This window comes from Phodopus roborovskii, unplaced genomic scaffold (genome assembly GCF_943737965.1).
Source record: "Phodopus roborovskii unplaced genomic scaffold, PHOROB, whole genome shotgun sequence".
NCBI lineage: Eukaryota > Metazoa > Chordata > Mammalia > Rodentia > Cricetidae > Phodopus > Phodopus roborovskii.
This window is the reverse complement of record NW_026126602.1, coordinates 9,394,821-9,411,150: the sequence shown is the minus strand read 5'-3', so window position 1 is coordinate 9,411,150 and position 16,330 is coordinate 9,394,821. Positions and strand designations below refer to the sequence as shown.

Here is a 16,330-nt window from a genome sequence, read left to right as displayed (position 1 = left end):
GCAAATTTGGTCTCAGGTTCTCTAGAGTTGGTATAGTTAGAAAATAGTTACCTGCTTATTAGCACTTCGATGCAAATTTACATATATTAATATCTATATCCTATGTTGAAAATTATGAGGCCATAGTAATTTAATTCTGATACAGTATTTGTATAGCTATGCCTCTTTACACATATTTTCTGTATCTGTGTCTATATTGAAAGTTCATAAACTCAATGACTTTACAAAATGTAAATGTAATCTAGAAGATTTATGCCTATTATCACTATTTCTCATCATATTTATGACTTGTTTCAGTCCAAAGATATGACTTCCTTTATCTTAAGTCATTTGCTTATTTGATTCATCTCCTTGTTGCTTACTGCAGCATAGCTTCATGCAGGCCCCTCTTGTTCTTGCCCTGCATGGCAATCCTTTTCATCTGCTTTAGGGTTTGGCAGCTTCACTCTGCTACTGCCCACGTTCCCCTCTGGTTGACCTTCACTTGCTCTAATATCACACTCCTACCCTGCTACTTTTAGGGGAGCAAACCTTAATCAGATTGTGACACTTGTGTAGGACTGTTCTGACGCCCTAGTGTGGAGATTTTCCTTTTCCTTGCCTGGTCCCACCTCATGGTTTTAAGAATAAAGTATTTGAAGAGGATGGAAGAGGGGTGAAAGGAAGAATGAATACGTAGATTTAAATCTTCAGTCCATCTAAATTAATTTTATGACCTGACAAAGTATGTGTCTTTCCCTCTGACCTGGTTAGTCTTTCCATGCTATCCTTGAACTTACAGAGATCCTCTTGCCTCTGTCTCTTGAGTGCTGGGATTTAAAGGTGTGTGCTACCATCTTCTGGCATTGGTTAGTCCATTAAAAAAACTACTACTGCTGAGCAGTCTTTTTTTTATTGGTTGTGTCATTGCTAAAATATTGGGTATGTGTTGGTATGCTTCTGTATTTTTTTTTTTTGCATAGACTAATATATATACCCAGTTCTCCTGATAAGACTTTTATTGTACTACTGTATAGTATTTTATGTCATTATAGCATTGCACATTTTTTTTTTGCATAAAATATTTATTTTTCCTGATATTAACAAAATTCAGTTTAATTTATTTTAAACTGCTCTGGCTGACCTGGAACTTGTTCTTTAGACCAAGCTGGCCTAGAATTTAAAGAGGGCCCCCTCCCCCACCTCCCATCTCTGCCTCCAGAGTGTTTGGATTAAAGGCATGCAAGTGCTCTTAACTTCTGAGCCAACTCTCCAGCCCCAGCATACAATTCTTAAAGTCATAGTAATAATTTGAAAATGGATTATTGAATTTTGGGAGACTTCACTCCAAGATGAATGTCAGTAAATAATGACTTCCAGTTATTTATTTGTTGTGCTGCATCTTTCCAGGACAAAATTGAGGACTTTGTAGGCACTTAACTATAGACATGCTTTGTATGCATTGCATAAGCTAGAATTCAAGATGAAATTGAGCATTCTATAGAGGACACTCCAGCATTTGTAGCAAAAGAGCCACAGATATAAAAGGTTGCCAGAAATTAGTTTCTTTTGTTCGATATGCACACGAGTCTTAGACCAACTCTTTTAATGAAGAAATTAGTAAGGGTCACTAATTTTGGTATGTTGGTATTTTCTCTGCACTCTTGGAGGACTCCTGATGTTATCAGTATCAGCTGACTTTGGCTTTTGCATCCATCCTAAAGCAGAGAGTTCAATCCACAGCTGGTCCCAGTGCTGCTGGATTAGCATATTTTTCCCTTGACAGAGTAATATGTATACAAGTCAACTGATTAATTTGGTATCAAGGAAAATAGTGAAAATACAGTAGAATAAGCAGTTTTAGAAAGGGTATAAAAATTGAAGAATAGTGTAGTTTGAAGACAGATTGGCTTATATAAGTAGTTTGTATTTTAAAAATAAGAAAAAAAATGTAATATGTCTGTCCTCCCTCCATCCCTCCCTCCCTCCCTCCCCAGACAGGGTTTCTCTGTGGCTTTGGAGGCTGTCCTGGAACTAGCTCTTGTATACCAGGTTGGCCTCGAACTCACAAAGATCTGCCTGTCTCTGCCTTTTGAGTGCTAGGATTAAAGGTGTGTGCCACCACCACCTGGCTATGTCTATATTTCTAATCACAGTTGGTTAAAAGTTGATTTAGATGTCGAATCTAGATGGGTGGTAGTGGTGCATACCTTTAATCCCAGCACTAGGGAGGCAGAGGCAGGTGGATCTGTGTGAGTTCAAGGCCAACCTAGTCTACAGAGCAAATTCTAGGACAGGTTCCGGAGCCACACAGAGAAACCCTGTCCCAAAAAAGTAAAAGAAAAAGCAAAAAGAAGTCCAGGCTTTGAAAGCAAATGTTATGGGCACATTTATTTTCAAAATTGGGATAGTGAGGTTTTTGTTTGTTTTCTTTAACCAACAGTAGGGCCAGTGTCAGATTAGTAGCTGTATATACCTAGCAATCATCTCTAATTTTATTTATTTGCTTATTTGTTTAATTTTTTTGAGACAGGGTCTCACTTTGTAGCGCTGGCTATTCTGGAACCCAATATGTAGATTAGACTGGCCTTGGACTCAAAAATTTATCTTCCCCTAACTCCTGAGTGCTGGGATTAAAGGTGTGCATCACCAAATCCAGCTTTAATATATATATATTATAATTTGAGAATTTCACATATAGTCAGTGGTTTGATTATATGTATTCCCCTACATTCCCTTCTCCAACCCCTCCCAACCACACTATGTCTCCCCAATTTCATGTCATCTTTCTTTTAAATAACCCCAGGTCAAAATTAATGCTATTCAAATGCACATGGCTCTGAGGATGGTGCTACATCCCTGAGAAAGACTCTTAACTCTCCCTCCCTTAGCAGCCATCAACTGGTAATGGCTCCTCAGGCTTGCACCTTGTGAGCCCTTTTTGTTGATCTGCGCTGGAAAGATGACTAGTTTGATCGTATGCAGGCCTTGTGTAGGCTTCCACAGCTGCTGTGAGTATGTGATTGCAACAGCTTTTCATTCCCAGAAGACACGTTTTGCAGCAATATGAAGACTTCTGAGTCTTAAAATCTTTTTAACCCTTCTTCTCATTTAGAAGGCAGTTTGATACTATGTCAACTTAGCAAAATAAAATAGTGATAGACTAGGGCATATGCATTCTTCAGCCTTGGATTCTTGGCCAGATTTGCAGTACCAGGAGAGTTTCCTCCTATTGGAACAGATCTTAAGTCCAGGTTGAAAGCAGTTAATTGATTCCATTCTACTCACTGTTCAAAGTACTAATATAATGGTTTGGCTTGTCAGGCTGGTTGTTACAGTTCACAGGGTTCACAATTAGGTTAGACTGTGGATGGCTTTTCTTCCCCGGAAATCTACATGGCACCTTTTGGGACTATGAAAACTAGCCAATAGGGAGTAAGTTTCCAAGATGGTACCAGCGTGTTTTCTCTTTGTCCTGTGACCAAATTATGTGGTGACTTCAACAATAGGGTCTTTACTATTAAGTTCTGGTTGGTACCTAAGTTCAGTGACAAGAGCCTGTATTGCTTTGGGGGGTTTCTGGAACCTCCTTGACCAATAGTTGAAAGGAATATGTTATGAAAGGGGAAATGAGAATAAGAGGATGTAGATTTAAATGGGGAGGGGAGCAGGGAGGGTAGGCCAAATAAAGGGATGCAGGATATTGGAAAAAGTCTCTTGAAAACCTATAGATAAAAAAATAACTATTTAGAAGGCAGTTTGTTATATAAGCTTCCTGAAAAATACAAAGTGCTTACTTTATTTGTTTCGGTGTTATAAAAGCTTATTGAGGGGAGGGAATTAGTGGAGCAGGCCCAGTCTTTGGGCGGAGCTTTCCTTAAGGCTGATGGTATATTGCTCAGTTCCTCTAGCTGCCTCTTGAATGAATGTGGATGTTTACTCTCTTCTTCTTTCCTATTCGCTGATCCTTGAGGGGTGGAGTATGACATGTCCCATTTGGAGGTGAACATTCCAGACACTTGTTCTTTACACTTTGACAGATTTGAACACCCTCTTGTCCTTAGAGGTCCTGAGCAGCTCTGTGGCAAACTACTTGGATGCAACACCACATACTTCCTAATCATGTCCTACATGAACTTAGTGTGTTTGGTGATGTGCTAGTCATGCTAGGTCATAGCCATTGCTCTTCAGTGGTGGCCCCTGGTAGCCAGCCAATTCCCTCCCCTCCCCCCAAGTGCTGGGATAAAGCACATGTCACCACTACTCCTAGCTAGCAGCAAGTTATAATTTTGACCAGTGCAGCTACTTTTGATGAGACTTCAGCTATACAATTTATGGGAGTTTATATGACTGTCTGCCCAATTATGGTCAGATTGAACTTTAAACTTCAAAACTTTTTTTTTTATTTTAATATTTTTTTTTATCATTTATTTTACATAGCTGTTTTCCCTCCCTCCTTTCCTCCTGTTCCCCCTCCCTACCTCTTATTTACCTCCTTCCCTTGGAAAGGGGCAGGCCTTCCATGAGAATCAACAAAGCATGACATGAAGTTCAAAACACTTATCTGTGTATTGTTACATTCCAGATAGGGTATCTTAGGGATATATAAAGAACCTTGTATATCTACCAGCTCTGTAGTATTGAGTAAACAAAAGAATGAATTCTAGGCATAAAAACTCTGGATTGAAATAGTTTCCTGGATTGATTTTGCTCTAGGATTGATGAGTCTAGAAGTGTATATTTGTATAATAATGTATGTGATTTTCTTTAAAATTTGACTTTTGTAAACTTGTTGGAACTTAATTTCTCTTCCACTTTTCTAAAATTAAGGGTGTCAAGAGGCTCTATATAAAGGTAGCAAGCCTGCCAACCTGAGTTTGAATCCCAGAACCCATGTGGTAGAAGGAGAGAACTGGCTCTTGCAGGATGTCTCTGACCTTCATGTGTGTGTTTTGTGTTGGATGTGCTACACACAAAACAAATGTAATAGAGAAGTTCTTAAAATGGTTCTTTATACAACATGTAAAGAAAACATCACATTTATATTCCTTTTCAAAATATCTGAGGCATTGCAAGTAAGTGTTATTATTGTTGTGATAAACACTGACTGAAAGCAAGTTGGTGAGGGAAAGGGTTAATTTAGCTTATACCTCACATCATAGTCAGTTGAAGGAAGCTAAGCCTTGAAGGAAGCTAAGCCTTGAAGGAAGCTAAGCCAGGAACCTGGAGGCAGGAGCTGATCCACAGGCTATGGAGGAGTACTGCTTGTTTTCTTACTCACCAGGGTTTGCTCAGCCTGTTTTCTCAGAGAACCCAGCACCAGCAGCCTGGGGATGGCCCCACCGACAATGGTCTGGGCCCTCTTTCTTCCATCACTAATTAAGAAAATACCTTAAAGCCAGCTCTTCTGGAGGATTTTCTCACATGACTCTAGCTTATGACAAGATGACATAAAACCAGCCAGCACCATACATACATTTTTTTTTTTTTTTTGGGTATAGCAGTGTGCTTTTTGACCTTTCCCAAATTCCATGTTCTTTCTTGATTTTTTTTTTTTTTCCCCCGGGGGGTGGTGGTTCTCTGTGTAGTTTGGCCTTGAAGATCTGATCTGCCTGCCTTTACTCCCAAGCTAGAATCAAAGATGTGCTCTACCACCTCCCAGGCATGTTCTTTCTTAAAAACAAAATACATCAATTTTTACCACAACATCACCCAGACTCAATCCATTTTGTTACCAACTCTAAGCCCCATATTTTACCTAAATATAATAAATTCAAAAAGTCTTCAATCCTCTCTGTTTAAATCAGGGAATTTATATCTTGATACACATTGTTTTTTTCAATTTGTGAACCTGTAAAACAAAAAGCATCAGGTGTGGTATAGACATCTTTATTCCAAAATAGATAAATTGGAAGGATAGGAAGTCACTGGTCTAAAGAAAGGTTGTAGGGCTGGGAGACAGATCAGTGGGTAAATGCTTGCTGTTCAAGCATGAGGAACCAAAATTTGAGTCTCCAGCAATCACATAAAAACCTGGACATGGTAGCTTGTGATTCCAGTACTGGGAAGGCAGAGACAGGAAGATAGATCGCTGGGGTTTGTGGGCCAGCCTGTCTAGCCAAATTGGTGAGCTCCAGGTGAGAAACTTTCTCAAAAAATAAGGTGGAGAACAGTAAAGGGAAATACCCAGTGTCAACTGGTTTCACATGCATATATGTACATGTTCTCATAGATATATGCACACAAAAGTATGTTCGTTAAGATAATAATAAAGCAGAGTTGTAATTCAGCTGAAAGATTCTGTTGGGTTCTATGATCAGAAAATAATTCTTTGGCTTATTGAGCAGTTTCTGGGTTCGTTACGGTACCCTGTTAAACCAAGAACAACACATAGGTTTAGCAGTCTGCAGTTATGGCTTATTATCCTAGACTCCAGTACATACTAATTATCTCCTGGAAATGAGCATTCCTCTTTGTTGCTGTGTGTGTTTGGGGGAAAGGAGTTCCAAGAGTTGTTTAGTACAGATTTTAGGTGAATCTGGTATATTATTGTTACCTTCATTGTCTGGCAGGATTATGTTTTCTCTAATGATAACTTGTTTGTTTCTCACTTTTTTTTTTTTTTTTTTTTTTTTTTTTTGAAACATTGTCTCAATGTATTCCTGGCTTTGCTGGAACTCAATAAGTAGACCAGGCTGGTCCTGGAACACAGAGATCTGTCTACCTGTCTCCTTTAAGCAGAAATCTTGTCCTCAGCAAAAGTCCATATATTGTTAGTCCTGTCTGTCCTGAAACTTGCTCTTTAGACCTGACTGGGTTCAAATTCAGATTCACCTGCCTTTCCTTCCCAAGTGGTGGGATTAAAGGTGTGTGCCACGATTGCCCTGAAAGACAAAGTAGTCCAGGCTGGTCTTAAACTCCAGATCTTCAGGCATAGACCACAGTTGGCTTGTTTCTGTACTTTTTTAAAAAATTTATTTCATTATTTTATATATAAGGGTGTATGTATCACATGTGTGTGTAGTGCCTATTGATGCCAGGGAAGGTTTTGTATCCCCTGGGACTGGAGTTGGTGGCTGGCTGGGCACTGATGGTTGGTCCTCTGGAAGAACAGCTAGTCTTCTTAACTCTGTTGAGTTGTCCCTCCATCTTCTTGCTGCTATAACTTTGAAATGCCTGTTCTACTAGGCAATTGTGCTTATACCTTTTAAAAAATATGTGTGAAGTCTGGTGGTGTGGGCACATGCCTTTAGTCCCAGAACTCAGGAGCAGAGGCAGGTGGATCTCTTGAGTTCAAGGCTAGCCTGGTGTACAGTGTGAGTTCTGGACTAGCCAGAGCTACACAGGAAAACCCTGTCTCAGAACAAAAAAACAAACAAACACAGAAACAAAAGCATGTACGTGTGTATAGAGGCTAGTTGTTGTCAACCTCAGGTGTTATTTCTCTGGTGCTATACATCTTGTATTTTAGATAGGGTCTTTTATTAGTTTGGAGCTTGCTGTGCTGGCTGCCTGGGTTTTGGGGCTTGAACTGAAATTCTCATGCTAGGGTGGCAATTGCTTTTTCAGTTGAGCTATTGCTCCTACCCTTTTTAATTTCCATTACCAAATCACAGCTGGATGGCTTTGTGCACTATTATGTGATTTGATACAATGTAGAATTCTTCTTGTTAGATTTTTAACAGTGGCTTTATTTATTCATGAACTCCAAACCCTGTCACAAATAAATAATTGTCCTCTCAAGAAGAACTGCTAGACTTATTATTTATTGTTTTTTTTCAAGACAGGGTTTCTTTGTAGCCCTGGTTGTCTAGAATTCTCTGTGTAGGCCAGGATGGCTTTGAACTCAGAGATCTGCCTGCTTTTACCTCCCAAGTACTAGGATTAAAAGTATGTGCCACCACTGTCTGGCAACTTTTTTGAGACAGGGTCTTATCAAACTCATAGCCTGGATCTTGCATTGTAATCTAGGCTAGCTTTGAGGTTGTGGTTCTTTTTACCTCTATTGACTACTGATGATTATGGGTGTGTGTTATATCACTCCTGGTCTCTGTTTCTTAAAAAGCCCCCTTATTGGCATTACAGTAGTTTGACATTGTTCTTTGTATAAGCAACTTACTAGTTGGCTGCTAAATTTTATTTACCTATATACTGCTCATCATAAAGTAGTATTTCTGTAATTAAGTTTCTATCATCATCACTCATCATCGGAAGTGAACAAATTGTCAGTTAAAGTTGTTGGAGTTGGTTTAAAGAAGAATTTCTGATTTACTAAGCTAACACGTTTCCTTCCCACTGCAGCTTGTTATGTTATTGGGGCTTAATTGGTAATGTGGAGAGTTGAAGCAACCTAAACATTAAGTCCTATAGGATACAGAAGACTAGATTCTGCCTCTTTATGTCAGTGCCCTTGAAGAGGCCTCTTTTCTGGCAGGGTGTTGAGTCCAGTGAAAATGCTAATGACAGTAATGCCTTTGTGAACTTAACATTCTTTATGAAAGACTAGATATTAAATTTGATACTAATTTCTGAAGATAACTGTAAAGTACAGATTCATATAAAGCATGTCTATGATTTTTGTTTTTATCCTTTTATTCCAAGACTTGCTATATATGTGATGAACAAGGAAGAGAAAGCAAAGCAGCCACTGGTGCTTGCATGACATGTAATAAACATGGATGTCGACAGGCTTTCCATGTAACTTGGTAAGTATGTTTCCATCATTGTACATAAATAGAATTGGCATAACACCATGAAATCAAATAACTGCCTACCCATGTATTATTACAGTGCATCCTACTGGAATAGGTTTTTTGTTTGGTACCCACATAGGTGGGCATGGGTGGCCAGGCCCCACCCCTGATGACTTCCAACACAAGGCTCCCACTCACCATCTGGACCCAGCCCCTTCAGTTTCAGGTGGTCACACTCTGCTCAACAGAATAAAAAGCTCAAGCTCAGGATTTGAAAACCTACTTTAGCTTTACCTTACAATGCTCTGTCCCCAAAAGAAACCCTATATAAACCCTGACTTCTGTTCAGTTTTCTGCTGCTTTTCACCCCAGCACAGACAGTCACCCTTCCGGGTTTTCCCCTTCCAATCAGTCTTCTGTGTGAGTTTTGTTGAGTGGTGTGACTTTGTGATATTCCTTGGCTCCCTACCACCAGGATACCGTTCCCTTCAGAGCTGTAAAACTTGCATTGGGAAATCCTTCCCCCTCATAACTGTAACATACTTTGTACATATCATAAAAGCACCCTGTTACTCAGCTACATCCGCAGCCCTTTTATTGCTTTTGACCAGAAAACATAGTCTATGTTGGTCTTGCTTATTGTGCTATGATTTTTGAAGCATGTATGAATTGCAAAGATTTTTTTTTCCTTTAAGTTGATGTGTAAGCCAGTCTAGTGGTACAAGCATGTAATACCTGCTACTCAGGTGGAGGCAGGAACATTACAAATTCAAGACCTGCATGAACCATATAGTGAATTCAGAACCATTTTGGAAAACCTCATGAGAGCCCCCCCCCTCTCTCATTTTTTCCATTTCAATCTCAGTTCCCCGACCCGCTTTTCCTCCCACTCCCTTCACTTTCCCCTCCTCCTTTCTATTCCACGGAGAGGGTAAGGCCCTGTCCTCACTAGCTCCAGTCAGCTGATTCTGTGGGTTTCCCCATCACGAGACACTATTTCTAAAATGCAAAAAAGTAAGAGCTGGCAAGATAGTTCAGAAATAAAGGTGCTTGCTGCCAACCTTGATGACCTGAGTTTAAAGTCTAGATCCCACATGGTGGAAGGAAAGAGCCAACTCTCCCAAGTTGTTCTCTGGCCTCTCTACATGCACTGTGGTTCAAGGGTGTACCCAGTGGTAAATACATGAATAAAGACAATAACAAATAAACAGGGATAGGGATGTAATTTGAGTAGTAATGTGCTTGCCAAGCATGAGAGACCCCACTACCATCCCACAAAAAGAAAGGACATTGTTTGCATCTGCGGACTTGCTACCGCTTTGTTGTTTCAGATTTCTAGTGAGGCATGGCCCTTATTTGGATTAACACATTTTTTAAAAAGTAAGAACTACTAATTATGTAGAGAAAAAGACTTTTCTCTCCCCCTCTTTTTTCATCACTTGTATTTGTTTTTTTTCTAATACTGCTTTATTTTTTGAACTTGTCTTAATGAAACATTGTTACTGTGTTTTTGTGGGCTCTCATTGTTATCCAGGCTTGTTTCAAACTCTGAACTCAACTCTATCTACTTCCTGATTGCAATTTTTAAAGCAATTTAATTACTGTTTGGTGACATAAAACCTTGATATATCCTTATTCATGAGATGAAGAGTTTGTCATAAACTATAACATGGTCTTAAAGAATGATAATTGCAAGTGGAGATGAAATGACCTTGACCACAACTACAAAAGAGCCTTTCTGTTCCGTGTTGACGAGCGTGGGCTCCAGCATGACTAGGAGGCAGATACTGAAAATAAACAGGTGGTTCCCTAACGGAGCTAGACCTCTTGCCCCTATAGAACCTCTTTTTCCTTTATTTTGTCTTACAAATGCTAAAAAGTTAATTTTCTTTGCTTAAATGTATCATGGCTTGAGGTTTATTGATGTCCTTGGCTTTTGTTTGCAGTGCTCAGTTTGCTGGGCTGCTTTGCGAAGAAGAAGGCAATGGTGCAGACAACGTCCAGTACTGTGGATACTGTAAATACCACTTTAGTAAGCTGGTGAGAACAGTTTTCAATTTGGTACTAAATAACTAGCAGTTGATATTGACAAGATGGTGACACCATCATATAAAGGGCATAAAATAAGAGAGAGCATAGTCAGTTTTTCCTTGATTTTTACTGAAGATCAAATTTAACATGTTCTTTATTGAAAATGGAAAAAATTAGTAATTTTAAAATATTTTGCTTTATTAGAATATTCTAGATCATAGTATATACTAGTAATTGATAGCAAATAAGCATTTCGTGGAAAAATTAGCTTTTAGAGAACTCTTTAATGTTGCTTTGTTAGTAATCACTTTGAATTTTTTTTTTTTTTTTTTTTTTTTGGGTCACTTTTCCTCTCTTCCTGTTGCATAACTGTTATCCTGATTACCTGTTAAACATAACCTTTTTTTTTTTTTTTAAACTAGGAAATAGTAAAACAGAAATGAGGCTATTTTGTAACTTGGTTAAAGACTCATCTTGGAAGGTTGTGAGATGTAGTCCAACTTTGTGGTCAAACACTTACATGGATGATTGAGTTAGAAACTTTTTGAAGCCTTTGTTTTCTTTTGTTTATAAGGTGTTTTGATTGAATGTATGTATATGCATTACAAAATGTCACTGGTTCCCACAGACGTCAGAAGAGGGTATCAAATCTTCTGGAATTGGAGTTATGGAATGTGGGTGCTGGGAACTGATCTCTGGTCTTCTGCAAGAGTAACAAATGCTCTTTTTAACTGCTGATCCATATTTCTAGCTCATAGTTAGAAACTTTGGATTTTATGTACTGTGGATTTTATGTCCGTTTTCTTTTGAAAAACAAGTATTTTTAATACTCCCAAATATCTGTTTCTCAGTTCTTAAATATGTAGATTCATACAATCAATGTTTTTTTTTTTTCCTTTGTTGTTAAGTGCCTTATTTTTAATTACCTTTACCTGCTGAATAGGTCTGCTTGCTCCTACCTTCCTCTTCTAAATAATATTTATTATTTACCATCCTTCAGGCTTCTACTGATGAAATCACAAAATTACCTAATACAGAACTTTGTTATGGTGTTTCTCATCAGATGATACACGACTGTATTTAAGTGTATATCTGTATCACTCATTGCAAAAGATTGATTTATCTTAATGGTTGATAGAAATGAACTGTTTATAAGAAATTTAGACTTCAGTTGAAAAGTTTGAAGCTGGGTGTGGTGGCATGTTTGTAAGCCCACCCACCCAGTTCTTGGGAGGTGGGAGAATAAAGTTTTGAAAGTAATCTTCCTGCTATATATTGTTGAGGGCCAACCTGGGACCATATCTCAAAAACAACAAAACAAAACAAAACAACAATAAACAAAACAAAACAAAAACAAAATTAAAAAAAAAGCCAAAAAGAATTTTGACATTTGTACAAATAGTTTTTCTCATTACTAATTATTGATGTAATATTATTTGCATGTTGTGAAAATTCATCTAGTTAATAAGTTGCATAGAACTTGAAGTTATTTTATAGTCACTTGAAAAATCAGTTTAAAACTAATTAGTTGGAGTGTGACCAACTTGTAAGCACCCACCCAAATGACTTTTACCTTCATACTCTATTAGGCAGTGCTACATTTAAAACAGAAATAGGTAATGCTTTTAAAAATGCATGGATCTAATACTGATACTTGGTCTTAATTTGCTCTGAATGTCCTGTAGAGATAAGAAGTGTTTTCCTCAGGTAAATGCTTTGTGCTTTACTAATGGTATAAAGTATCTCTTTTAAATATTTATTTTGCTATTCTTCCAGTCTTGACATCTATTTATCTCCAGTGTCCCAAGTGCTGGGATTTCAGGTGTATGCCACTATCCCCAGTGGCATTCTTTAATATGTTGTCTTTTGGTTAAGGCGTTTCTTTTCTTTTTTTAGTCAACCTTGAAAATATAGTACTTATTTGAAAATAGGAACATTTTTAACACTTTTGAAGGGGACAGGGCAGGGTCTCTATGTTTTTGGATGTCTTCTCTCTGTGTAGGCTATGCTAACCTTGAACTCACAGAGATCTGCTTGCTTCTACTTCCCAAGTGCTGGAATTAAAGATGTATGCCTGTATGCCTGGCTTGTTTTCACAAATCTTAATAAATATAAAAAAATATGGCATTGATGTTAAATATAGGGTTAGTTTTTTCCTTTGTAATATAGTCTGATATTTAAATTTTGTTATATAAATTGAAATAACTGATTAAAAAAACTTGACATTTAAACATTTCACATGGAAAATAGTTTAAGCCTAATAAAAAGTGGAATTTTATATACATATACACATATGTATATGTTTTCTTTTTTAGAAAAAGAGCAAACGGGGATCTAATAGGTCATATGATCAAAGTTTAAGTGATTCTTCCTCTCACTCTCAGGATAAACATCATGAGAAAGAGAAAAAAGTAAGTGGATTTGTTGTTGCTGATTGTGTAGCACACTTATTAAAATTTAAAAGTTCTTTTTAGATAAAATTGTTTTTTACAGCTAAATGGAAGCATTGAAATTCAGAAAAATTTTGACCAATAGAATATTAAATCAAAGAGTAGGTCTAGAATAATGCCATATTTGTAAATATGGTTTTGACCATTGTAATTGAAAATTAAATACAACGTGATTGACAGCATGAGAGTGATTTCTTGCATGTGTTAACAGGTCATCTTACAAAATCTTGAGGTGACTTGAGCAATGATAGTTTGTTGCTATGTATCACTAACAGATTATTCACATGTAAGTACTTTTCTCATCAGCTTTTGTCTTTTATAATAGAATAATTTAAATTCTAAATATTGGCTTTTTCTTTCAGTGATGCTAATGTTTTATTTATTCTAGCGGCCAAATATATCATTTGTTCGTGAATATTTTGCCCTTTTAATCAAAATACTAAATCTTGCCTAAATACTAACCTTTGTTCTGATTTACCTGTTTTCTGCTTATTTTACTTACAATAAATGCTGATTAATTTTAATTAATTAAAAGCAAACCTGATAGAATTATTCATACTTGGTTGGTGGTTCTTTTTCATTTTTATGTACATTGGTGGTCTGTCTGCATGTCTGTGTGAGGGTGTCAGATCTCCTGGAACTGGAATTATAGAAAGTTAAGAGTTGCCATGTGGGTGCTGAGAATTGAGCCCTGGTCCTTTGGAAGAGCAGCCAGTGCTCTCAACCACTGAGCCATCTCTCGAGTCCCCGATTTGTGATTCTCTTAAGAATATAATGGCAGTATAGTTAAGGGATAACCCCTCTGAATTATCTTAATGGAAATAAAGGAAGTTATCTTAAATGGAGAAAGAATATTTTTGTAGAGTTGATATGAACTAGTTTTAGAAATATGTGTACAGATTTTATTTTGTGTTTGAAAATGAGGTCATATAACATTTTATATCTCTTTGGGAAATTTTAAAGTACAGTTATTTTAGCAAGTGTTGACTTCAGCTTATGTTTGTACCCTTTTTCAAGTTAAATACAAAATACTTTCAAATATTTAGTTTTGAGATTGGTCCTTCATTGTGAGCAAAATAATAAATGTGATTTAGTTTAGCATAGTTAGGGTTATATGTGAAAATATTGGAGGTCTCTGGTAGCCAGTAATTGGATGTGTTTATCTTATGAGGTAGTTTTGTGATAAAAGTGTCAGTAGGATTATGTTTATTGCTGAGATTGTTGATTGAAAGAATGACACTTTGGTTTAATAAGTGGCTTTATTTAGGCTTTTCAAACCACAAACTGAAGCCTCTGTAGGTAGGCCTTATTACAGTGTGATTAAGGAAGTGTTGCCATTATTGGTCTTTCTAGTTGTGGCATTTCATGAGCATTGTTTTGTTTTAGAAATGACCATTGTATGGTCATACTGATTTGAATGTTATTGAAGAACAGTTACTTTTTGGGGTTGTGCATTTTACTTATCTTCCCCAAATGTATGTGATTCTATATTTTTACCAAATCTTTATAAATTATTGTGGAATTCTAGACTTAAAAATTGTGTTTAATTAAATTTGTTTAGCTGCAGATTTTCGAGTTATAAACAATATTTGGATTTTACTTTTAGCATGTTGAAAGATATAGCTTAATCTTTATTGGTCACCAGGTTTAAAATCTGTTTATTTTTCTTCCTCTGATGCTGGTAGTTGAATTCAAGGCCTCTGGCATGCAAAATAAGCTCTCTTAACACTGAACTGAAGGCCCAGTCTATATTTCTGTGTTTTATTATTAGATGAGGTTTGTTATTAAATGTATTATACAAGGTAAAACTACTGTAAGTTTTATCATTAGACTTTTAAAATAATGTTATGATGTTAAGTAATAACAAAATTGAATTGATGGGGGGAGTGTTACAGACAGATATTTTCCTCCTTGACACCTATTTATTTTAAGAGCTGTCACCCCATCTGTCCGTTTGGTCATCATTCATTGGAGATGGTTCTTTCATGCAAGAGCCTTAAACCCTTATGCTTAAGTTACTATCTTGCTTCATCCTCCTTAGTAGTTGGAATTACTGACCTGCATTATAGTGTACCTGGCTATTGTCTTTTAGATGTATATGTCTGGGCTTGTCATGGTGATACATACCAGTAATTCCAATATGCAAAGAGTAAATTAGGGGGTTTCCAGGCTAGATTGGTCTACTAATGGCAACCACAAATAAATATTAGAGAGAAAAAAATGGTACCTATATTGAATATTTACAGACTGGCAAAACAAATTCTATTGTTCTTAATAATATCAACTCAGAGTCAGATACTGGGGTTAATGCTGAAGATTAGAGAAGCAAATCGGCCAGTCAGTGGAGAGTTCTCACCTCTACCAATGGTCAGACAGAAAGGGCAATCCTGTTCTCTAATTGCATCTCTAACCTTCATCTGTCTTTACCAAATCTCAGACTGCACTGAGCTCCTGTCCCCTACCACCTTATATTCCTCTCTAGTGCTGGGATTAAGGTATGGAGTCCCAAGTGCAGAGATCACCTTTGTGTGAGTTGTGTTTTTCTTTTAGAATGATGAATTTTGTATTGCTCAGGGTGGCCTTGAACTAACATATTGATCTGTCTGCCTCTGCTTCCCGAATGCTGGGATTAAAGGTGTGTACCACTTCTGTCTGCTCTAATACTAACAAGTGTGGCTGCTAGGATTAAAGGTGTGTGCCACCACTGCCTGACCTCTGTGGCTAACTAGTGTGGCTAGCTTTGCACTCTGATCTTCAGGCAAGCTTTAGTTGTTATATCATAAACAAAGTTTCCACAACAGACCTCATTGTATTAGCCATTACAGATAATATTTGTTTTGGAGATTACTTTAGGAAAACAAAATTTTATTCCATAACTATTTAATGGCTATGAGTATTTTACAATCCAAATTATGAACAGCTAAATTAAAACCTCACATGCACTCTAACTAAATTAGAATGTCCAATCCCTTAAATGTTCACACAGATGTTTTTAAAGTTTAGCCACGTCCTCCCTGAGGATTTATAGTCAGTTAATAGTTGCTGGAGGAGAGACATTTTCTTCAGTTGTGCATATTCATGAGTAGTTTATGACCCTATAAGCAACCTCTCACCTATACTCATTTTTAAACTCACTGGGCTGTCCTCTCCATCACTAGTTAGTAAAAGTAAAAGGAT

General features: G+C 37.2%; 1 protein-coding gene across 16 annotated transcripts in view; it reads left to right on the top strand.

The window, feature by feature from the left end:
• Mllt10 (MLLT10 histone lysine methyltransferase DOT1L cofactor) overlaps nt 1-16,330 on the top strand; it is a 144,888-nt gene that overhangs the window by 39,415 nt on the left and 89,143 nt on the right. For 15 of the 16 annotated variants that reach the window (XM_051205622.1, XM_051205621.1, XM_051205620.1 and 12 more), the window contains 3 exons: nt 8,581-8,684; nt 10,619-10,712; nt 13,019-13,114. In XM_051205622.1, the coding sequence (XP_051061579.1) occupies nt 8,581-8,684; nt 10,619-10,712; nt 13,019-13,114 (294 nt within the window). The remainder of the gene's footprint in view (nt 1-8,580; nt 8,685-10,618; nt 10,713-13,018; nt 13,115-16,330) is intronic. The other variant, XM_051205624.1, reaches the window with a different exon arrangement.